Consider the following 25,180-nt stretch of genomic DNA (forward strand, 5'->3'; position numbering starts at 1 on the left):
GTAACCCTGGTTCTATGATCCAAGAGCAATTTGTACATTTTATTTCAGATTTTTTCACATGTGCACATTTTTAAATCAGGGGACAGACAGTACATGGGGTCACAACCTTCAGTTTGGGAAACACTGACCTATATGAACCCAACCGAACCCAGACACCATCTCCATTTTGATTGAACACAAATATGCTACATTTCTGTTTTTACATTCCACATAATATGTCTGTGTCAATTCTGCTTTCTGTAAATAGACATTGTGGTCCAATACTAACTACCACGCCCCCTACCAATGAAATCCCTTTTGATCTCACTGTGATCTCAGCGTGAATAAAGAGGTGTTCTCTGATTCACAACCAGACAGAGCAGAATAGACTTACACACAGAATGGCGAGAACCTTCCTACCAGCTCTACTGCTCTATGGATTGAGTAAGTAAACTACTGTTAAATGTAACATGGAGACAGAGTAAGATTGACTGCATTCATTAAGTATAACTAGAATGTTCAGTGCAGCGCTTCCTCCTCATTTCTAACATGTACATGTGATATCACCGATTACAGTCATTAATGTTGGACTTTGTTCTTTGTGTTTCAGGTTTGGTCTCTGTGTTGGTTTCTCAGTGTCAGACTATGGAGGTCCGTACTGGGGATACCATCACCTTGCAGTGCTCCAATGTTACAACGGCTGTGGGACACACAGCATGGTTCAAGCAAGTCAACGGATCAGAGCCTGTGTGCATCTCGTCTATGTACGGCTTTAACTCAACACCTGATCTCCACAATGGTTTTCAAAGGATCAATTTTGAAATGTTCAGCAACCGCACCACTATCTTTCTCAAAATCACAAAAGTGGAAATAGCTGACTGTGGTCTGTATTTCTGTGGATTGTATCCATATAGCCACATGTTCTTTGTCAACGCAACATATCTAAAAATTAAAGGTACGTTTTCAGTTATTTATCTGGCTTTTGATACATTTGAAAATGTTCATCAACCTAATAAGGAGTTATCATGAAACAAAGGCAAACCATTGATGGACAAAAAATATATACTTCTTTGTTATTACTAATCGCAATGCTACAGGGCACAACGGAGGTGAGGAAACACCAGAGTAATCTAAAGAGAGTCATGTAGATGAAAAAATATCTACATGATGAAATGTTTAGGTCTGTCATTAAAGGACCACCAAGTGATTTAATAAAATGTAATCTAATAGGACATTGTACTGGAACTATCAGTCTAGTAGGAGAGGATGATGACATATACCTAGGAGAGGATGATGGAACCATGTACCTCCTTCCCCTGGTTGTGATCCTGGCTGTTGTGACTGCTGTTCTACTGATAGTCATTCTCATCCTGGTCCTCAAGATCAGACGAGACTCAAACAGACCCAACACAGGTAGGAGACCATTTCATGATAATATGGGACCTTTGAACTACACCTTTAATGTGGATGTTTTTCCCCTGACATACTGTACACTGATGATTAGAGACTCCGTGTGTACACTAGAATGGATTGATCCATTAATTCGTTCTCTCATCTCTCTTTGATATTCAGGACCTGATCCTCAAAGACAACAACACAATGATCAGGTAAATACTGCATGATTAATTACGGGAAATATAAGCAATTCAGAAACGGAGGAAATGACAACTACTGCATGGTGTTTTCAAATCTACAGAAACAAGATCCAGATACACTGAATTATGCCGCTCTGAATTTCACCTCCTAGAAGAGGAAGATGGAGAAGAGAAGAGAGAAGGAGCTGGACACCCATGTAGTGTATACTGCTACAAGATGATAAAGTGGAGGAGGATGGAAGAGGAAAATTGGTTGGCCATATCTTTGAATAGATTGATTTACCATATGTTTGAATACAAGATTAAATATCGCTATATTGTGTCTGTGTAGTGATATTCAATGTATTGACCTTCATTTAAATGTAAATCAATGAATCTCTGCAGTGTATGTTTGTGAGTTTTACCTCAGGGCTACTCTAGCTCTCTCCAACTCAGTTAGGCCAAACATCTCAGTGATACAGGGTGTGGTTAGAGAAGAGTTAGAAGTCAAAACACAACTGTTTAATGGTCACAGGGGAATAGTTGCCTCTTTTGACCTCTCTTAACTTAGATCTCTGTTGTGTGTGTCAGTGATTTGTTCATTTTTTTATAGGGTGACCCTGAGGGACAAAGTACCCAACAGTAGACAACTGTATTATACTGATCACTTATAAAGACAAATAAACAGCCATTGCCATGATGTTCTTCACCCCTTAGTATTTCCTGTCTTGGCTTTGTACCGATGAAATCAATTCAAATGATATTAGTCACATGCGCCGAATACAACATTGAAATGCTTACTTCTGGGTAGCCTAGTGGTTAGAGCGTTGGACTATTACTAGTCCTTAAAGGTTGCAAGATCAAATCCCCGAGCTGACAAGGTTAAAATCTGTTGTTCTGCCCCTGAACAAGGCAGTTAAACCAATGTTCCTAGGCTGTCATTAAAATTAAGAATTAGTTCTTAACTAACTTGCCTAGTTAAAGAAAGGTAAATTTTTTTTTTTAAAGCTGTGGTGTAAAAAAGGGGGGTGGGCAATGCAAATAGTCTGGGTAGCCATTTGATTAGGTGTTCAGGAGTCTTATGGCTTGGTGGTAAAAGCTGTTTAGACGCCCCTTGGACCTAGACTTGAAGCTCTGTTGACCGCTTGCCGTGCGGTAGCAGAGAGAACAGTCTATGACTAGGGTGGCTGGAGTCTTTGACAACAGTTTTTTGACAATCACAGCCCCCTATTCCTGAGAAGCAGCTTATAAGGAGAATATGATTGTGGTCTGAGGTAGAGGAGGGGCCAGTGAGGGTACGCATCACTTCCTGTGGTGGGAGTGACAGGAAGGAGCAGCTCAGTGTAGAGTGAGACCTGCTGAGGTGAACATCATTGCATCTCTCATAGACTAACACTGGGGGATGAAATGTCCATTATGCTCTCTCTCTCTCTCTCTCTCTCTCTCTCTCTCTCTCTGTCTCTCTCTCTCTGTCTCTCTCTCTCTCTCTCTCTCTCTCTCTCTCTCTCTCTCTCTCTCTCTCTCTCTCTCTCTCTCAGCATGTCTTGCCAGATTATCAGTCCACCTGCCGACAGATAGTGCGGGAAAATATTTGTGTGTAAGAGTAAACACAACTCTTCTGTTCATCTGGACAGTAAACACCAGACCCCTGCCGCTCAGTTAGATATGCAAAGTATGTCAAGAATATAAACCACAGGATAAAAACATTGCCTAAACCCTAAACTGTGCTGGGTTTCTTAAACTGTGGGTCCTGAGTTTTGAGAAAACATAACTCAGTACTCATCTATAATCATCTATAATCCCAGGCAATTTCTTCAAAGTTCTGTTCGTTGGAGGGAGGGCAGCCAATTTCTCAATTTGGGTCTCGAGTTGAAAATGTTTAAGAAACCTACAGTAAAGCATTCAACAAGAGGACAAAGTGCAGATAAAATTGAGTGTCATCTCAATAGTTTTGTCAACTCGTCCTTCATGAAAAAAGAGAAAGTATTGGTACCAAACACATGTTTGAACCCCCCCACCCCATATTATTCAATGCTATTGCGGTTACAACTAATATTCGATTTTATTGGTGCAGCTTTTATGCAGTGGTGGGTAAATGTACATGATGGGTTACTTTAACCATTGGGCTGGGTTTGGTCGGTACTATTAGCAGCACTAAAGATCATTCACAGTATCATTTCCAAACATCAAAAGAGAAAGAATTAAAGTTAATGTTTCATTTCTCTCAATAAAGAAGCAGCCCTATCAAGCAAATGTTTGATTTCCTTGATCCAGTTACTCTGACCTGCTTTATAATGTCTTAAAAAGTTAAATTATTCAAATTATGGTAAGCCAGAGGACACACTTCTAAGATTGTAGTCAGCCAATAAAATATTTTGTTTCAGTGTTCCCTCCTACTGTATGAAAGGTACATGTAAAGTGCCATCATATATACGGTACATATAAAGTGCCCCACTGTCAGACACACACACGATACAGTGCAGAAGGGACTAATGTTACAATGATGAAGAGAAGTATTTATATTTTACATCAACTTGTGGAAGTGGAAGACATTTTAATTACATTTATTTTTCAATTATTTGTAGCATGTAGTTAGAATATGAATAAGTTAAGTGGACGTTCTCTCTGTAATGCTAGTCATGGTTTATCCATGTCTTTATCTTTGATCCATTTTGTTTATAAGCTTTGACAGTTTGTGCTTTCACCAAACCAAACGTAATCCAACCAACACCTGTGATGGTTGCTGAGCTGGGAGACACTGTGACTCTCACTTGCTTTTGTCCCAAATTGTCGGTGACCAGGTTTGATTGGTTCAAGCAGAGTTTTGGACAGGAACCCCTCCTCATGGCATCATCTCTTTATGTTGGCCAAGATAATTATTATTCCAACAACTTTATCAAGGACTTTACTGAGACCAAACGTTTGGGTGTGAGGAGAGGAGACGACAGCTATAACTTGACCATATCCAAGACAGAGCCAGGGGACTCAGCTACATACTATTGTTCCACTACAGACATCTATGAGCAAACATTTGGAGACGGAACTGTTTTATTTATCAAAGGTAACTAAACATTTGCTTCTTCATTTTAAAAATGTATGGCACTGTATATTGGTATGTTTCTGCAACTACCCCATCAAATGCTAGCGATGAATACATGGCTTGTTTTTCACTCACTTAGTCTTACATTAGTCATTACTCACCTTCTTCAGACTCAGAGTCCAACAGCATATCTGTGCTCCAGCAGCCTGTGTCTGAGTCAGTCCATCCAGGAGACTCTGTGACTCTGAACAGTACAATACACACTGAGACCTGTGCAGGAGAACAGTGACTATCGGTTCAGACATGGCTCAGGAGAATCCTGCTCATGAATCATTTACACACATGGAGACAGGAGTGATCAGTGTGAGAAGAGCTCTGAGGCTGCGTCTCCTACACAGAGCTGTGTCTACAACCTCCCCAAGAGGAACCTCACACCCGCTGGGACTTACTACTGTGCTGTGGGCTCATGTGGGGAGATACTGTTTGGAGACGGGACCAAGCTGGACATTGACCGTAAGTGATACTTCTGACCTCTATATAATAAAAGTTCTTTAGATTGCAGACAAGGTATCGTTCATATATTTTTTTAATTATTCAGATATCTCTGTTTTTATATCATTCAGGTATCTTTGTTTTTCTATATCCTTCAGATATCTTTGTATATGAGAGAATAAAATATGACTCAGATCAAGCCGAGTCTTGTTGGTGTCTCTAACATTGTCATAGCTTTATCCCTCAGTGTCTCAGTGTCCCCATCCCTATTTGATATTTCACAGATGGTTGTAAGGAGGACCATCTTCTGTTCATGTATTGCCTTGGCGTAGCGTTGGGTCTGTGTGTCCTCCTCATCATTGTCCTTACTTGTGTTTTGTACAAGATGAGCAAGTGCATAGGTAAGCGACAGTATTGTGCAAGATCCAGTATGCTTCTCAATTGTTGGTACAGCTACATTAGTTGACATGTTTTGGTCAAAACTGGTCAAAAAAGCTCTTCAATGTATGATGAATATGATTATATTGATTATTTGTGTTTGATAAAAAGGAATACACCCTCAGCCAAGTACTCCTGCAGTCCCCAGTCATGATAATCAGGTAACCTGATCTAACACTGTTTAGTTGTTGCTGAATCAATGTATTTTTCCTTCAATCAATATATGAAAATATTAATTTTATTCAAGGATTGTTTCACTATACCGCAATATTTAGTATAATACCAAATATTTAGATTTTTTTTATTTTTATTTCTCTCAGGATCAAGAGCCTGTTACTCTCCATTACGCCGCTCTGAACGTCGTCCTCAAGAAACCAAAGTCCGGGAGACAGAGGAGAGCCATGGAGACAGACACTGTGTACTCTGGTGTGAGGCACAAAAACATGGACAGAAATGTACACTTTTACTCTTTATTAATTTGCATTGATTCTGTGTTTTCTACACTGCATGTTTGACTGTGGCTTTTTCATTGTAAGTTACAATTACTTCCATTGATACTGTTGTTCCATTTTGATCAAATATAACATTCAACTACTTTCATAGAGAGGAATTGTTTGATTAGCATTCATATTTTTGTCATTACATTTCTACAACACTTTCACCCACAGATTCAGTGTGCAACAACCATATCAAGCCGATGCTCAATGTAAAACATAAGGTTGGTTGCATGATAACTGTAAATATCTATTTCTGGTGTTTTAGCCTCTCAAACTGTCTTCTTTTAGCTGTATCCTGTATCACAGCTCACTGTGGTTTTCTGACTGCCTTGAATAGATGTTCCACTCACGTAAACTCAACTCTAACCCCCAGCAATGACCATCAGTCCTCACCACACTCTCTTTTCACACACCATCAAAACCACCAACATCCATGTCACTAAGAGCCCAACTCTCTCTCTCCATAACAAAAGACTGAACTAAAAATAAACTTCTTAGCTGAATATACTTTGAACAGAGTTGATGTGGTTGAGAGACTGATAATAAACATGACCATGTTCACTTTGTAATGGAGCAGTTTTCACAAACTGTTGACAACATGTGAATATGTATAAGTGCAACTTGCAGGACTCCAATCCATTCATTTTTCAACAGGGAGCAGCAGTGAACGTGGAAGTCTCCATAACTGCCTCAACAGTAGAGTTGGCAGCAACTTGTAGCTATGAAGAATCTATAACAAGGTAATATAGTTATTACATGCTTATTACACATCTATAACATGGTCAAAATCATTTCCAGCATCTTTAAATAGCAGCCACCAAACAGGCCAGGCAGTCGTCATCACAAAATCATTACTACTAACCTCAACATAGTTATAATAAAGTGTAGCTTAGTAACAAGGAGCAACAATCACTCACAATGAAACAGGCAGTAGAGAACTGCATGATGAAGACTCATTTGTTTGACTGTGTAGATTTGTAATTGAGTTCCAGGGAGTCCTTGCATAAGTAAGGCATACAACCTATTGTTTTCAAGTCCTCTGAAATGTCTTGACCTTGTTTTAGACGTGTTGATAGCATGACACACACATCCACCCACACAGCTAACAAGTTCACAAGTACTTGAGGTCTACTCTAAGTACGAGGCTATATCTATTCTTTGGTCAGGCCTGTTGGCCTTGTACACACAGGACCCTCCAACCTGCTCTCTGTGTCTCTGTGGTTTTCAGCAGGATGTCTATTCTGGTGTCAGTCAGTTGTTTTCACATTTGTTATTGTTGTTCATGTTTCTACTGACAGCTTGCAGTCACAGCAAACCAGTTCTTTATAAACTTACTTGGATATATATAGTTATCTGAAATCAGTTTCAAACCACAAAGAACTGCTAATGAACTCTCCAAGTTAAGCATCTCATGTCACAATACGGAACCATCTATACTATATATATCTGCTCAGGGTGAGGGCCTATTTTAAGATGATGTCATGGGAGAACTAGTACGTTCTCAATCAGACAAGTGTTCCAGGACAACTGCAGGGTTCTCTGTAAGGAGACCAATAGAGGAGGATCCTCCTTCTGATAGATTGCCTCCTATGAGAACCACACTAACCAGACAGTGATACAGAGTGGATAAAGTGTGTCATGTGTATTGGTTATATTAGGCTGGGGTGTCCAATCAGTGATGCACTCACAGGTGTTACACTAAAGTTAATTCATGTTTCTGTAAATGATAGGGAATGAGACTAACATACATTTGACTTGTTTCATGCTGTAGGTGTTTATCCCATATACGTACACTTCCAATGCTCTACTCCTGTTCACACTTACATTTTAGTAATTTAGTAAGTAGGATTAATTGCAAAAAAAATAAGTAAGTTATAGAACTTTAACAAGGACTTCACTGGGACTAAATGTCTGAGTGTGGAGAGAGGAGTTGACAGCGTTAACCTGACCATCTCTAAGACACAGTTAGGGGACTCAGCTACATGCTAATGTGCTGCTATTGAAGTGGGCAAAGTCACATTTGGACAAGGAGCAGATTTGATTGTCCAAGGTAAAGTAACTCAAGTAAGTCTTTGTTTTGGATTTTCATTTTGCATTCATGAAATTCTAAATATACAATAGAAATTGTTCATCAAAAAAATATAGCAGGACAAACAGTTTACACACCATGATCTTACTCTGTCACTCTTTTCAGAATTAGAGTCCAAGAGCATGTCTGTTGCACAGCAGCCTGTGTCTGAGTCAGCCAGGAGACTCTGAACTGAACAATACACACTGAGACCTGTGCAGGAGAACACAGTGTCTATTGATTAAGACATGGCTCAGGAGAATCCCATCAAGGAATCATTAACACTCATGGAAACAGGAGTGATCAGTGTGAGAAGAACTATGAGGCTGGGTCTTCTACACAGAGCTGTGTCTACAATCTGCCCAAGTGGAACCACAGCCTTTTTGATACTGGGACTACTGTGCTGTGGCCTTGTGGGGAGATACTGTTTGGGAATGGGATCAAGCTGGATGTTGAGTGTGGTCACTCTGATGATCCACAGATGAGAATCCTGGTCCTTCTCTCTGTCATAAGAACTGGAGTTCTCCTCTGCTGTCTGACCATCTTCATCATCATCTACACCACCAGGAAATACATCAATCTAAGACAAATGACGATGGACTTTTTGCAGTAAATGTTGGAAATATCATCAACTTGTATTGAAAATTAGTTTTTGTTGAGATTGCTGAGTTGTTTTGCATTCTAAAAATAAATGGCCAGCGACCTTGTTTAAAAAGTTGTCAGTTGATTAAATTGTACTTTTGAAATCCATGTATAAGTTGCTTCTTATAGCATTAATAAATATCCATTTAACCAACTGATACTGACTGAAATAGACTTGTTCCTTCCCCTTGTGTTCTGTACATACAGTATGTCTGTATGAATGTGTGCAGAGGGCTTGCATTTTTTTATTAATGGCCTGTGACCTTGTTTAAAAAGTTGGATGTCAGTTGGTTAAATACTCTTCTGAAATTCCCTGTATATGTTGCTTCTTATAGCATTAATAAATATACATTTTAACAACTGATACTGAATAAAATAGACTTGTTCCTTCTCTTGTGTTCTGTACATAAAGTATGTCTGTATAATGTGTGCAGAGGGCTTCTGCTTACCCAACCTACTGATAAATGCTAAACCCACCCATGCATGCACCCACACAGCGAGATGTTCACATGTACCTGCCCTCTGTGGTCTGCTGTGAACACAAAACAAGACCGTCTCTACGCTTTGGACAGGCCTGCTGGCCTTTTACACACCCTGTGCCTCTATGTGGTTTTCAGCAGGATGTCTATGTGGTGTCACTTTGTTTTCTCTCATTCTTTCATTGTTGTTCACAACCATGACAATAAGCAACATAGTCCACGTATATACTGTATGTCATGTAGCCTATATCTTGTCACTTGCAATATCATAGGTTTAATTCATTCAAACTACAATCATTTGTTTACTGAGTTATTTTTTGTTTGTTAATGTATACTAGGCTACAGTGAAGAGGCCTACCCATGAGGTACACCCCTCTAAACGCTCAACTAGTAGCCTACACTTGAGTTAGTACATGAATGACAGAGATAAGACTGACTTTCATTCTGTAGGTGTTTCCTCCACATACCCTCACAGTAATGCTCCACCCCTGTACACCCTTCATGTCAGGACATGTTCTTTGTATAACAGTCCCCCTATAGGTCATCAGGAGTACTGCCTGTAACTGTTGCATGGGGAGGGGCTAAATCTATTTTAGGCACACAACTGAGTTTGACAACAAGAGGATACAGGTACATTAATTTGTAATGTATGCTTGAAAATGTACTGCATACTTACCAGATAATATACTTTTAACCCCATTAAATTAAAGATGTACATATATTCTCTTTACACACTGCCTCATTGTTGGACATATTTGATTCAGCTGGTGCCCACATAGCAACGCTATACATTTCCCCCCAAAAATAATTATCCACAAAAATTATTATCCATTATTCTAGACACCACAAACTGTCTACCACAAACCTGTACTGGGGTACAGGTTTGTCGAGCTAATTGAGGTAATATGTACATAGGGGTAAAGTGATAATTCATAGATAATAGATTATAAATAGCGTGTAGCGGCAGCGTAAAAAAAGTGTGTGTGTGGGGGGGGGGGGGGTCAATGCAAATAGTACATGTAGCCATTTGATTAGCTGTTCAGCAGTCTTAAGGCTGGGGGTAGTAGCTGTTAAGAAACCTTTTTGTCCTAGACTTGGTGCTCCGGTACCGCTTGCCATGCGGTAGCATAGAGAACAGTCTATGACTAGGGTGAGTGGAGTCTTTGACAATTTTTAGAGCCTTCCTCTGACTCAGCCTGGTATAGAGGTCCTGGATGGCAGGAAGCTTAGCCCCTGTGATGTACTGGGCCGTACGTACCGTCTGTAGCACCTTACAGTCGGAGGCCGAGCAGCTTCCATACCAGGCAGTGATGCTCTCGATGGTGCAGCTTGAGACATTTTTGAGGATCTCAGGACCCATGCAAAAACCTTTCAGTCTCCTGAGGGGAATTAGGCGTTGTCGTACCCTGTTCACGATTGTATTGGTGTGTTTGGACCATGATAGTTTGTTGTTGGTGTGGACACCAAAAAACTTGACGCTCTCAACCTGCTCCACTACAGCTCCATCAATGAGAATGGGGGCATGCTAGGTGCTCCTTTTCCGGTAGTCCACGATCCTCTCCTTTGTCTTGATCCCATTGAGGGAGAGTTTGTTGTCCTGGCACTGCTCTTCCAAGACCCTGACCTCCTCCCTATAGCGTGTCTCATTGTTGTCTGTGATCAGGACTACCACCGTTGTGTCTTTTGAAAACGAAATAATGGTGTTGGAGTCGTGCTTGGCCATTCAGTCATAGGTTAACAGGGAGTACCGGAGGGGACTAAGCACGCACCCCTAAGGGGCTCCCATGTTGAGGATCAGCGTGGCATATGTGTTGTTGCCTACCATTACCACCTGGGAGCAGCCTGTCAGGAAGTCCAGGATCCAGTTGCAGTGAGAGGTGTTTAGTCCCAGGGTCCTCAGCTTAGTGAAGAGGTTTGAGGGCACTTTGATTTTGAACACTGAACTTTAGTCAACGAGCAACATTCTCGCGTAGGTCTTCCTTTTGTCCAGGTGAGAAAGGGCAGTGTTGAGTGCAATAGAGATTGCATCCTCTGTGGATCTATTGGGGCAGTATGCAAATTGGAATGGGTCTAGGGTTTATGGAATGATGGTGTTGATGTGAGCCATGACCATCCTTGAAAAGCACTTCATGGCTACAGATGTGAGTTCTACAGGTCGGTAGTAATTTAGGCAGATTACCTTGTTGTTCTAGGGCACAGGGACTATGTTATTCTGCTTGAAACATGTTGGTATTACAGGGACAGGTTGAAAATGTCTTTAAAGAAAGATCAATAACTCAAATTATAATGTTAAACCGTTTTTTCTCTTCTCATGCCACTAACACTAACACGCCCTCAAACAAACAGCAACCTATTTACAGTTACTCTGCGGTCTGTGATGAACACAATATGAGGATGTATCTACACTTTGTTATGGCCTGCTGCCAATGTATTGTACACAGGACCCTCTGCTCTCTCTCTCTCTCTCTCTCTCTCTCTCTCTCTCTCTCTGTTTCTGTTTCTGTGGTTTTCAGCCGGATGTCTCAGAACTCTTAGCTATCTCATACTCTAGGCTATACTACTTGCTCTTCAAGTTGACCATTTTAACAACAGTAAACCAACTATTTTGATGAGGCAGCTAACCTAAACATAGTCGACTGAAATCTGTGAAAAAACACAATGAGCTATTTATTAGGTCATTTCAGCTAGAGCTGTAGTTCTTAGTCAATCACAACACAGTTTTAACAGTGAAGTATTATCATCACCTATAGGCCTAGAGGTATCGGCCTCCTCAATAACAAAATCATGGGAAGGGATTCTATCCAGCCAATACAATTGAGTATAAGTCCTGAATTATGTTTTTTCAATAGATGTTTTGTTAGTGAGGTGAAGTGACTGTGTGGTGATAGAAGCCCTAGTGGATGACAGTGTCATTGCATGCATGTCCCCAACACGTTCACAACTGAGTCTCTTGACGTAGACAACAGTATCTGTAGTGATAAAGAATAAGGGATGTCAAACTTGAATGATTATTACTAAATTTGTACTAAATCTATACTCTGTGACTCTGTACAATGTGAAGAAAATTGTCGTACTGGAATAAGGTGTCAACAAAAATGATGGGTCCAGTTCGACAAATCACCTGCAGCTCCATTGTTGAAGTGTTGTCTACTTAGGTGGACTTTTTCCACTCAAGACAAGTTGTGAGGAGGATGACAACTTCAATGAGGATCACACTGTGTCTGATATTTCCACTTCTTGTAGAGATGGGTAAGTCCAACTTTTATATTTCTCTGCTTATGAGATGTCCGCCAGGAGACTCTGTGACTCTGAACTGTACAATACACACTGAGACCTGTGTAGGAGAACACAGTGTCTATTGGTTCAGACATGTCTCAGTAGAATCCTGTTCAGGAATCATTTACTCCCATGGAGACAGGAGTGATCAGTGTGAGAAGAGCTCTGAGGCTGGGTCTCCTACACAGAGCTGTGTCTACAACCTCCCCAAGAGGAACCTCAGCCTCTCTGATGCTGGTACTTACTACTGTGCTGTGGCCTCATGTGGGGTGATACTGTCTGGGAATGTGACCAAGCTGAACATTCAAGGTAAATCCCATTTAATCTGTAAATATCCCCAACAATACAGTATATTCATGGAATCAGCCTACCTCCAAATGATCTCATTATCTTGTCTCAACAAGCTATACAATATCACCATCAGCTTTTGATTCTATATTTTACTGTTTGATGATCTTACTAAGCACTCATGAATACAATAGGAATTCACTGATACCCTTTCCACTGTTCCAGAACATCATTCTCCATTTGATCTGACTCCTACTGTTCTGGCCTTGGTCATCTCCAACATCGTTCTGGGGATAGTGACCCTTCTACTTGTCTGGGCACTGTGCAAGACTCAGAACAGAGATAGCAGAGGTATTACTTTATATCTAATGTATCCAATGTATGTGATGTTACAACTGATGTGTCTGATGTTACATGCATCTCAATGCAATGTACATTCTGTAAATATCCATTAAATGCCCAACATATCAGCATTGTTAATTAACTTCATGAGGTTAAAAATAGATAGATTGTCATAAAAAATCATAGCTGGCCTTCCTCTATTTCAATCTCTATGAAGGGAGGACTGATGTCCCAACGTCTCAGGGAAATCAGTTAAACTTGTCAACATTTATAAATATATAATATTTGTAGTTTTTACAAGAAACTGCCTTACAGCTAGTGTTCAGCTTATTTGTGTATTTTTTGTTATTAAGCTTTCTTGTAAGTAATAGGTCACTGTGATAGATGTAGCCTACTTATCTTTGTGATTGTTCATTTTTCTGTGGAACTTCTGCCTGTCACTGTTCCACTGACTGTCAGGTCATTGTAGTGGTTGTACAGTCTGAACAGTCATGTCTTTTGTAGTGTTTTCTTCCACAGGAGAATTGAAACACTATATAGTTGTCACGCCCTGACCTGAGTATTCTTTGTTTTCTTTATATATTTTGGTTAGGTCAGGGTGTGACGAAGGTGGTATGTGTGTTTTTGTCTCATCTAGGGTGTTTGTACTGTCTAGGGGTTTTGTAGATTCATGGGGTTGTTTCCATCTAGGTGTTTATGCAGGTCTATGGTTGCCTAGATTGGTTCTCAATTAGAGGCAGGTGTTTATCGTTGTCTCTGATTGGGAACCATATTTAGGCAGCCATCTGCTTTGGGTATTTTGTGGGTTATTGTCTATGTTATGTTGCATGTTAGCACATTGTTTATATAGCGGTCACGGTTGTCTTATTTGTTTTTTTTGTTTAAGTGTTCTTCATTAAATAAAGAAGAATGTATTCTGACCACGCTGTGCTTTGGTCTACTCCATAAGACAATCGTGACAATAGTAGATCATGCTGTCATCATAATGTATTTTCACCCCCAAGAAGAAGTCTTCCTCTAGAACAGCGAGAGAGAAGACCAGCTGAGAGGATGCAGTGTACTCTGATGTCAGATACCTTCAGCAGCAGTGAAATATATCACCACTGTCACAAAGACTACAAGAAGAAATGTTACTATTTGTAGCATAATAAAACTGCTTTTAGTAACAAACATTTGTATGGAGTTTTCAAAGTATCAAAGAAACTGTTGTTTTAACACTGTTTTGCGGGTACTATTTAATGAAGCTGCCAGTTGAGGACTTGTGAGGCATCTGTTTCTCAAACTAGACACTCTAATGTACTTGTCCTCTTGCTCAGTTGTGCACCAGGGCCTCCCACTCCTCTTTCTCTTCTGGTTAGAGCCAGTTTACGCTGTTGTGTGATGGGAGTGGTACACAGCGTTGTACAAGATCTTCAGTTTCTTGGCAATTTCTCGATTGGAATAGCTCAATTTCTCAGAACAAGAATAGACTGAGGAGTTTCAGAAGAAAGGTCTTTGTTTCTGGCCATTTTGAGGCTGTAATCGGACCCACAAATGCTGATGCTCCAGATACTCAACTAGTCTAAAGAAGGTTTTATTGCTTCTTTAATCAGAACTACAATTTTCAGCTGTGCTAACATAATTGCAAACGGGATCAATTAACATTTTAAATGATAAACTTATATTAGCTCACACAATGTGACATTGGAACACAGGAGTGATGGTTGCTGATAATGGGCCTATGTAGATATTCCATAAAAAAATCAGCTGTTTCGAGCTACAATAGTAATTTACAACATTAACAATGTCTACACTGTTTTTCAGATAAATGTAATGTTATTTATTGAACAAAAAAATTCTAAGTGACCCTAAACCTTTGAATGGTAGTGTACATAATAGTAGCATCAACATACATTGTAGTGTAATTCAATTTCACATATTTAATTGTTCTTTTGGTTCAACCATAATGCATAATAAGCATCATCAACAGGGGGAATATATTGGGTGTGCGCGGAATAGCTCTAGAAAGAATATATCAATTTATAAGACTTTTTCATAAAAATAGGCTTTCCCACATGAACAGGTGATGAGATGATACCCCGACCTGTATGTGGGTGTCTGAAGAAGGATGTTTTTATTGTGATATTGCACTGTGCGCAAGAGACACATTTATAGTTCCCATTTGGAATGTGTGTCAAGAATGTCTGAGTGGGCTCAGGGTGCATGTCTGATCTCATGAAGCTATCTCCAATATTGCGACCACCGGGACATGGACTTGTACCCATGTACCAACTTACTATGAAAAAGTGTCATTCCAGGGAGATTTCGCAAATACATCTTGTCTTGAGCTGCAAAGGATGACTTGAGTTTTATTTTGCCCATACTGATGTTGGTTCGTATCATTGTGGAATATTCTGGTATAATGAATAGAGATGGTGCATATGCCATGAAGGTCAGTGAAGAAACGGAAAGTTTAGTAGCAAACTATGTTTCCAATTTGAATTTCAGTTTATTTTCCATCAGAATGTCGAAATGTTATGTGGTTCTCTTTAGCCAATTATCACGTTCTGACCTTAGTTCCTTTGTTATGTCTTTGTTGTAGTTTGGTCAGGGCGTGAGTTGGGGTGGGTAGTCTGTTCTTTTTTCTATGTTGTGGTTTTGTGTTTGACCTGGTATGGTTCTCAATCAGAGGCACGTGTCGTTCGTTGTCTCTGATTGAGAATCAAACTTAGGTAGCCTTTTCCCACCTGTGTTTTTCCCAATCACCTGTGCCTTTTCCAACCGGTGATTATTTCCTGTTTAGTGTGTTTTTCATTCACCTTACGGGACTGTTTGTTTGTTGTTTTGTTCAGTGTTCAGTTATTTTATAAAAAATATGAACACTTACCACGCTCCGCTTTGGTCCTCACCTTCTTCCATCACAGACGATCGTTACACCAATGATAGATAGATGCAAGAATGAATTATATATACAACGAGCTGTTTGTATGTGGATGCTATGAAAGTGAACTGTGTTTGCGTGTGATCATGGGTGTATTTATTGCACCGATTCTGTTGAAAAACGTTCTAAAACTGAAGCAAACGGAAAAAAATGGGGATAAACATACCTGAATTTGTCCAAAAAAACCTCTTGTTTGCAACTGCTGGACTAAGGATAACACCCTTGATGAGCAGGAAACAGTGTGCAAGGTGGTATTGAATGTGTCACTGTCTGGCATCTTGATTACTCCAAATTCTCTCGACCATTGAACCTACGTTGTAAACTTTCATTCATAGGCTAGGTTGTAGCAACCTCATGATGGGTACAGGGAATATTTTAGAATCATGTAGTAGACAAAACATATTGATTTTACGTTGAGATGGGTGAATGGAATATGAATGACAGTCATCCAATATGCTGTTATAGAAATAAGGCCATGTTCATTAAAAAAATTATCATCCTCCCTTATCTTAAACGGCACCGACCACCACGGGTGTATACTAGTCATTCTGTCTGTCAGATTAGAGTGAGAGGCAGGGGGTTGGCTGTCTTACATGACTATAATGACGATCACTAGGCATGATTGGCTGTTCTGAGACCAGCAGAGAGAAGAAAGAGGACAGCCTACTGTATAATTAGTCCTGCTTCTAATTGTGAACTCTGAAGATAATAAAGTCCTGAATAATCAGATGAATAATTAACATTAACATGTTTCAGATTTTTACGCTATATCTACACTTATACAGTGGGGAGAACAAGTATATGATAACCGGCAGTGTTTCCTACTTACAAAGCATGTAAAGGTCTGTAACTTATCATAGGTACACTTCAACTGTGAGAGACGGAATCTAAAACAAAAATCCAGAAAATCACATTGTATGATTTTTAAGTAATTTGTTTGCATTTTATTGCATGACATAAGTATTTGATCACCTACCAACCAGTAAGAATTCCGGCTCTCACAGACCTGTTAGTTTTTCTTTAAGAATCCCTCCTGTTCTCCACTCATTACCTGTATTAACTGCACCTGTTTGAACTCCTTACCTATATAAAAGACACCTGTCTACACACTCAATCAAACAGACTCCAACCTTTCCACAATGGTGAGAAGGCAACATCTGTTGGCACAATTTTTAGAAAATGGAAAATGGAAGAAGTTCAAGATGACAGTCAATCACCCTCGGTCTGGGGCTCCATGTAAGATCTCAACTCGTGGGGCATCAATGATCATGAGGAAGGTGAGGGATCAGCCCAGAACTACACGGCAGGACCTGGTCAATGACCTGAAGAGAGCTGGGACCACAGTCTCAAAGAAAACCATTAGTAACACACTACGCCGTCATGGATTAAAATCCTGCAGCGCACGCAAGGACCCCCTGCTCAAGCCAGCGCATGTCCAGGCCCGTCTGAAGTTTGCCAATGACCATCTGGATGATCCAGAGGAGGAATGGGAGAAGGTCATGTGGTCTGATGAGACAAAAATAGCGCTTTTTGGTTTAAACTCCACTCGCCGTGTTTGGAGGAAGAAGAAGAATGAGTACAACCCCAAGAACACCATCCCAACTGTGAAGCATGGAGGTGGAAACATCATTCTTTGGGGATGCTTTTCTGCAAAGGGGACAGGACGACTACACCGTATTGAGGGGAGGATGGATGGGGCCATGTATTGCGAGATCTTGGCCAACAACCTCCTTCCCCCAGTAAGAGCATTGAAGATGGGTCGAAGATGGGTCGTGACTGGGTCTTCCAGCATGAAGACCAAAGCATTTTGTTTTAGATTCCGTCTCTCACACTTGAAGTGTATATATGATAAAAATTACAGACCTTTACATGCTTTGTAAGTAGGAAAACCTGCCAAATCAGCAGTGTATCAAATACTTGTTCTCCCCACTGTATGTACACTAATGAACAATATTTTCAAGTGAAATGAAATAGAACGGTATTAATTACTGGAAAGGAAGACCCAGAGTTATGTCTGCTGCAGAGGATTAGTTCATTAGAGTTACCAGCCTCAGAAATTGGCAATTAACTTGAACCCCGGATTGCATCTCAAAGAAATGCTTCACAGAGTTCAAGTAACAATGTCACGGTTGTCATAAGAACGGGACCTAGGCGCAGTGGATGTTGAGTTCCACATATTTATTGCAAAGTGAAACTTAAAGAAAAAAACAATAAATAAAATAAACAAACAACTAAAAGTAACTAAGTGGTGCACAAACACAAAACAATATCCCACAAATGCAGGTGGGGAAAAAGCCTACCTAAATATGATCCCCAATCAGAGGCAACGATAAACAGCTGCCTCTAATTCGGAACCACATTAGCACCAACCTAGAAATATATATACTAGATCACCCCCTAGTCACGCTCTGACCTACTACACCATAGAGAACTAAGGGCTCTCTATGGTCAGAGCGTGAAAAACAGACACGTCTCAACATCAACTGTTCAGAGGAGACTGTGTGAATCAGGCCTACATAGTCTAATTACTGCAAAGACACCAATAAGAAGAAGAGACTTAATGGGCCAAGAAACACGAGCAATGGACATTAGACTGGTGGAAATCTGTCTTTTGGTCATGATTAGTCCGAATTTCAGATTTTTGGTTCCAACCGCCGTGTCTTTGTGAGACGCAGAGTAGATGAAAGGATGATCTCCGCATGTGTGGTTCCCGTCGTGAAGCACGGAGGAGGAGGTGTAATGTTGTGGGGGTGCTTTGCTGGTGACACTGCCAGTCATTTATTTAGAATTCAAGGCACACTTAACCAGCATGGCAACGACAGCATTCTGTAGCGATACACCATCCCATCTGGTTTGCGCTTAGTGGGACTATCATTGTTTTTTCATCAGGACAATGACCCAACACACCTCCAGACTGTGCAAGGGCTATTTGACCAATAAAGAGATTGATGGAGTGCTGGATCAGATGACCTGGCCTCCACAATCACCCATCCTCAACCCAATTGAGATGGTTTGGGATGAGTTGGACTGAAGAGTGAAGGAAAAGCTGCACACAAGTGCTCAGCATATGTGGGAACTCAAGACGATTGGAAAAGCATTCCAGCTGATGCTGGTTGAGAGAATGTCAACAGTGTGAAAAGCTGTCATCAAGGCAAATGTTGGCTACTTTGAAGAATCTAAAATCTAAAATATAATTGTATTTGTTTAATACTTTTTTGGTTACTACATGATTCCATATGTGTTTCAAACTGTTGATGTCTTCACTATTATTCTACAATATAGAAAACAGTACAGTATATTAAATTGCGGTTACAAATAATATTAGTATTTAATGTTGGAGGCGTATGATGAAAACCAACAGCCAGAAATGCAGCTTCTATGCAGTGGTGGGTAAATTTACATTATGGATCACTTTAACCCTTGGGCTAGGCTGGGCTGGGCTGGGCTGGGCTGGGTTAGGGTCAGTAGTATTAGCAGCACTAGAGATATTTCACTGTTTCTAGTCCAAACATCAATTTCATTTCAGAAAATTTTTAATTTTTCTCAAAAAAGAAACAGCCGTATCAGGCAAATATTTGATAGCCTTGATCTAGGAACTCTGAATCACTTTATAATGTCTTCTTGGAAAGTCATTCCCGTGAAGCTCACACTATGGTAAGTCAGAGGACACACTTCTAAGATTGTCGTCAGCCAATAAAATCTCTAGTTTCAGTGTTCCCTCCTACTGTATGATGGGTACATCTAAAGTGCCATCATATATAAGGTGCATATAACGTCACCCACTGTCAGACCCACACACTATACAGTGCAGAAGGGAGTAATGTTACAATGATGAATAGAGAAGTATTTATATTTTACATCAACTTGGGTAAGAGTAAGACATTTTAATTGAGTTCCTTTTTTAATCGTTTGTAGTGTGTAGTTTGAATATAATAAGCAAAGTGGATGTTGTCTGTAATGGGTGGAAATGCCTGTGACTTTGTTCCATGTTGTTTGTTTGCTTTGACAGTTTGTGCTTTCACCAAACCAAACGTAATCCAACCAATCCCTGTGATGGTTACTGAGCTGGGAGGCACTGTGACTCTCACTTGCCTTTGTCCTAATGTGTCGGTGACCAGGTTTGATTGGTTCAAGCAGAGTTTTGGACAGGAACCCCTCCTCATGGCATCATCTCTTTATGTTGGCCAAGATAATTATTATTCCAACAACTTTATCAAGGACTTTACTGAGACCGAACGTTTGGGTATGAGGAGAGGAGAATACAGCTGTAACTTGACCATATCCAAGACAGAGCCAGGGGACTCAGCTACATACTATTGTTCCACTGCAGCCATCTATGAGCAAACATTTGGAGAGGGAACTGTTTTATTTGTCAAAGGTAACTAAACATTTGCATCTTCAATTTCAAAATGTATGGCACTGTATATTGGTATGTTTCTGCAACTACTTCATCAAATGCTAGCAATGAATACATGGCTTGTTTTTCACCCACTTAGTCTTACATTAGGTACTCACCTTCTTCAGATTCAGAGTCCAACAGCATGTCTGTGCTCCAGCAGCCTGTGTCTGAGTCAGTCCATCCAGGAGACTCTGTGACTCTGAAGTGTACAATACACATTGAGACCTGTGCAGGAGAACACAGTGTCTATTGGTTCAGACATGGCTCAGGAGAATCCCATCCAGGAATCATTTACACCCATGGAGACAAGAGTGATCAGTGTGAGAAGAGCCCTAAGGCTGGGTCTCCTACACAGAGCTGTGTCCACAACCTCCCCAAGAGGAACCTCAGCTTCTCTGATGCTGGGACTTACTACTGTGCTGTGGCCTCATGTGGGGAGATACTCTTCGGGAACGGGACCAAGTTGGACATTGAGGGTAAATGATTCGGCTTCTATTTAATTTTATATATACTGTATAGTATACTGTGTAGAACATACATTTACTTGCTATTCTGGTTTCTTCTATTACTGTTTGAATTTCAACAGAACATAGAGCAGATCCTCTTCTCTTGGTGTCCTGCCTGGGTGTAGTATTGGGTGTCACGTTCACCTTGATCATTGTCCTGCTTTGCATCATGTACAAGATGAACAACACAACATGTGTGCAGTGCAGAGGTAAGTTACTATCTCTTGATATTGGTTGATGTCACCATTTGTTGTTGTTTCAGTAGTAGAAGAAGAGGAAGTATCCAAATATTTTTTGTCATTCGTTTTAGGACTCGTCTCACAGACCAGAGGTCCTTCGGTTACCAGGTCAGATGCAGGGGTAAGCAGAAATACTTGTATATTGTCTGAAGTCTATTGTGAAGCATGTCTTTAACCAACTTCACTATTTTGGGTTTAAAAAAAAACAACATTTAAAATAATTTGTCAATAATGCTATTTTGTGCTTCACAGGACCAAGATGAAGACAGTCTCCATTACGTAGCTCTGAATCTGAGCAACAAGAAGAACAGGTCGAGAAAACAGAGAGGTCACATGGAGACAGGGGTGTATGCTGGGATCAGACAGTAGAACTGGATGAATGAAACAATGATCCTTTTATACTAGATAACTCTTTATTAACTAGTTCTAGCTTCATGAACTATCTATGAACGCATAAGCAGTCAAATGTGATGAAAACAGTGGTCATAGCTTGTTTGTTATACAGTGTTGAAATAATTGAATGCATTGCTTCTCTGACAAACTTTTTAAAAAAAATAATAATAATAATAATAATAATTAGGGGTGGTGCTTATATTTGTCTTGGTACACAAGTGTGTAATGAAAATGCTTTGTGTTGTTGTTGCTAATCCCAACTCCCCTGAGACACCCGCAGGGAGTGGGTTCACAGCCAGGGTCACCATTGTACAGCACCATTGGAGCAATTAGGGTTAAGTGCCTTGCTCAAGGGCACCTTTACAGATTGTTATTATTTGTATTTATTTGTTGTGCCCATTTCAGCAACAGTAAACCAGTTACTTGTGTAAAGAAAAATAAAGTGTTTCCAACTGTTTGAATTTGAATAAATTGAACCCACTGCATACTATGATGATGTGGCACGTTGTACAGACGGATGCTATTAACTGTCTCAGATATTATGGTCTGTTTACAAAGCCTTGTGGTGAAGGTGGAAGTGTTGCAGTAACTTTCCACTGATGGAAACTAACCTCTTATAGACATTTAACACAGGAAGACTGACCTGCACCCACACTACTCTCCACTTTGTCCCTTAGGGCCCCTTACTGTTCACACTACTTAGTGGGTGTGAAACAGACCCTTAGTGCAGCAAAAGCCTCTCAACACAAATGTGTAGGACAAAGTTGACTTAATGATGTGATGTCTAGCAGTACCACATGTTATGGGAAATGATTTAGGCCTCTTGCAATAGATCTACTCATAGTGAAAGTTGCACAACAGCCAGCACCACAGAACGAGGACAGGCCATAGTCAGCCGTCATTATTCATATTTTTTTAAGACATAACATAATAAACCAATTTTACACTCCGTATATCTCTATTCTCTGTCTACAGAACATCTCTGCGACCACATATACAAATTTACAATATTATTAAAGTAATAGCAGTTTAGCTGAATATGTGTCAGGCTCCATCACACCATTTGAAATGGAGGAACACCAAGTCACATCTATTTCTTATCACAGATGAAGTGCCTTTTTATTGAACCTTTATTTCATTACGTTTAGTCTAGTTGAAATGTAAAAAATACAAATAAAATTCAAGAGAGACCTTGTGCTTGCACACCGCAAGAATCTCTCTGACTCTACATACCTCATAGATATACAGTTGAAGTCGGAAGTTTACATACACTTAGGTTGGAGTCATTAAAACTCGTTTTTCAACCACTCCACAAATTTCTTGTTAACAAACCATAGTTTTGTCAAGTCGGTTAGGACATCTACTTTGTGCATGACACAAGTACATTTTCCAACAATTGTTTACAGACAGATTATTAATTTTCAAACACCTGAAGGTACCATGTTAATCTGTACAAATGGGAACACGCAGCCGTCATACCGCTCAGGAAAGAGACGCGTTCGGTCTCCTAGAGACAAACATACATATTTGGTGCGAAAAGTGCAAATCAACCCAAGAACTTTAGTAAAGGACCTTGTGAAGATGCTGGAGGAAACAGGTACAAAAGTATCTATATCCACAGTAAAATGAGTCGTATATTGAAACAACCAGAAAGGCTGCTCAGCAATGAATAAGTCTCTGCTCCAAAACCGCCACAAAAAAGCCAGACTACAGTTTGTAACTGCACATGGGTGATCCTAACTGACCTAAGACAGGGATTTTTTACCCGGATTAAATGTCAGGAATTGTGAATAACTGAGTTTAAATGTATTTGGCTAAGGTGTATGTAATCTTCCGACTTCAACTGTACACATTGCCGCTCTTGCTGCTGGTGAGTCTCTGATCCACCTCTACGCAGACAACACCATTCTGCATACTTCTGCCCCTTCTTTGAACACTGTGTTAGCTACCCTCCAGACGAGCTTCAATACCATACAACTCTCCTTCCGTGGCCTCCAACTGCTATTAAATACAAGTAAAACTAAATGCAAGCTCTTCAACACCTGCCCGCCCGCCCAGCATCACTACTCTGGACGGTTCTGACTTAGAATATGTGGATAACTACAAACACCTAGGTGTCTGGTTAGACTGTAAACTCTCCTTCCAGCCTCACATCAAACATCTCCAATCCAAAGTTAAATCTAGAATTGGCTTCCTATTTCGCAACAAAGCATCCTTCACTCATGCTGCCAAACATACAGTCGTAAAACTGACCATCCTACCGATCCTTGACTTCGGCGATGTCATTTACAAAATAGCCTCCAACACCCTACTCAACAAATTGAATGCAGTCTATCACAGTGCCATCCGTTTTGTCACCAAAGCCCCATATACTACCCATCGCTGCGATCTGTACGCTCTCGTTGGCTGGCCCTCGCTTCATACTCGTCGCCAAACCCACTGGCTCCAGGTCATCTACAAGACCCTGCTAGGTAAAGTCCCACCTTATCTCAACTCGCTGGTCACTATAGCAGCACCCACTCGTAGCACACGCTCCAGCAGGTGTATTTCACTGGTCACCCCCAGGGCCAATTCTTCCTTTGGCTGCCTCTCCTTGCAGTTCTCTGCTGCCAATGACTGGAACAAACAACAAAAATCTCTGAAACTGGAAACACTTATCTCCCTCACTAGCTTTAAGCACCAGCTGTCAGAGAAGCTCACAGATCACTGCACCTGTACATAGCCCATCTTTAAAACATAGCCCATCTATAAATAGCCCAAATAATTACCTCATCCCCTAATGGATTTATTTATTTTGCTCCCTTGCACCCCAGTATTTCTACTTTGCACATTCACCTACTGCACATCTACAAGTCCAGTGTTTTTAATTGCTATATTGTATTTACTTCGCCACCGTGGCCTTTTTATTGCCTTTACCTCCCTTATCTCACCTCATTTGCTCACATTGTATATAGACTTGTTTTTCTACTGTATTATTTACTGTATGTTTGTTTATTCCATGTGTAACTGTGTTGTTGTATTTGTCAAACTGCTTTGCTTTATCTTGGCCAGGTTGCAGTTGTAAATGGGAAATATACTGTATATAATATAATATAATATATATATATATACACGTATATTATTTACAGTAAATGCTCTCTTTGTAAGAAGTGCAGTGTCTGTTCACACACCTACCAGGAAGGGTGTTATTTGATAAATCTCCCACCAATCAGAGAGAATAGGTGACTTTCTGTCTTTCTCTGTAACTGTCAGACAAGAAGCCTACTGATCACAGTACTGCACCAGTCCATTTGGTTCAGGGCAGGCGAGAGTAACCAATCAGGATGGACTGCAAGATGACCCCACTACTCATCTGTATGGTGATTCTGCATCTCACTTGTACAGTAAGTACAGTGCGTGAATATCTAGACTGTCTAGTCCATTTCTCCTCTGTTTCAGTAGGTATTTACAGTAAGATAATGACATTGTCCTCTAACTTATTGACATGGCTTTACTGTAACTCTTGTGCAAATTAGGATGTGAATTAATTAATTTTACATCTACAACAATTAGCCAAACATGAGTCCTTTCTCTATGAATGATTTACACATTGGGCAAATACAGGTGGA

General features: G+C 40.3%; 1 protein-coding gene and 1 pseudogene across 1 annotated transcript; both read left to right on the top strand.

Moving 5' to 3' along the window:
• The first annotated feature begins 380 nt into the window (after positions 1–380).
• Positions 381–13,669, top strand: LOC139379201 (uncharacterized; annotated as a pseudogene).
• A 5,979-nt stretch (positions 13,670–19,648) lies between these two features.
• On the top strand, positions 19,649–21,548 carry LOC139379202 (uncharacterized). Its single transcript, XM_071122016.1, has 6 exons — positions 19,649–19,689; positions 20,154–20,278; positions 20,560–20,910; positions 21,021–21,149; positions 21,251–21,300; positions 21,432–21,548. The coding sequence occupies exons 1-6, from the start codon at positions 19,649–19,651 to the stop codon at positions 21,546–21,548; spliced, it is 813 nt and encodes a 270-aa protein (XP_070978117.1).
• The last annotated feature ends 3,632 nt before the right edge of the window (positions 21,549–25,180 follow it).

This window comes from Oncorhynchus clarkii, chromosome 21, assembly GCF_045791955.1.
Source record: "Oncorhynchus clarkii lewisi isolate Uvic-CL-2024 chromosome 21, UVic_Ocla_1.0, whole genome shotgun sequence".
Lineage (NCBI taxonomy): Eukaryota > Metazoa > Chordata > Actinopteri > Salmoniformes > Salmonidae > Oncorhynchus > Oncorhynchus clarkii.

Bases quoted from the DNA above. Each gene is read 5' to 3' on its own strand.
- LOC139379202 (XM_071122016.1), top strand. From the start codon at position 19,649: ATGTCTTCTTGGAAAGTCATTCCCGTGAAGCTCACACTATG. The intron at 19,690-20,153 runs GTAAGTCAGAGG...GTCGGTGACCAG, and splicing joins CCCGTGAAGCTCACACTATG to GTTTGATTGGTTCAAGCAGA. The intron at 21,150-21,250 runs GTAAGTTACTAT...CATTCGTTTTAG, and splicing joins AACATGTGTGCAGTGCAGAG to GACTCGTCTCACAGACCAGA.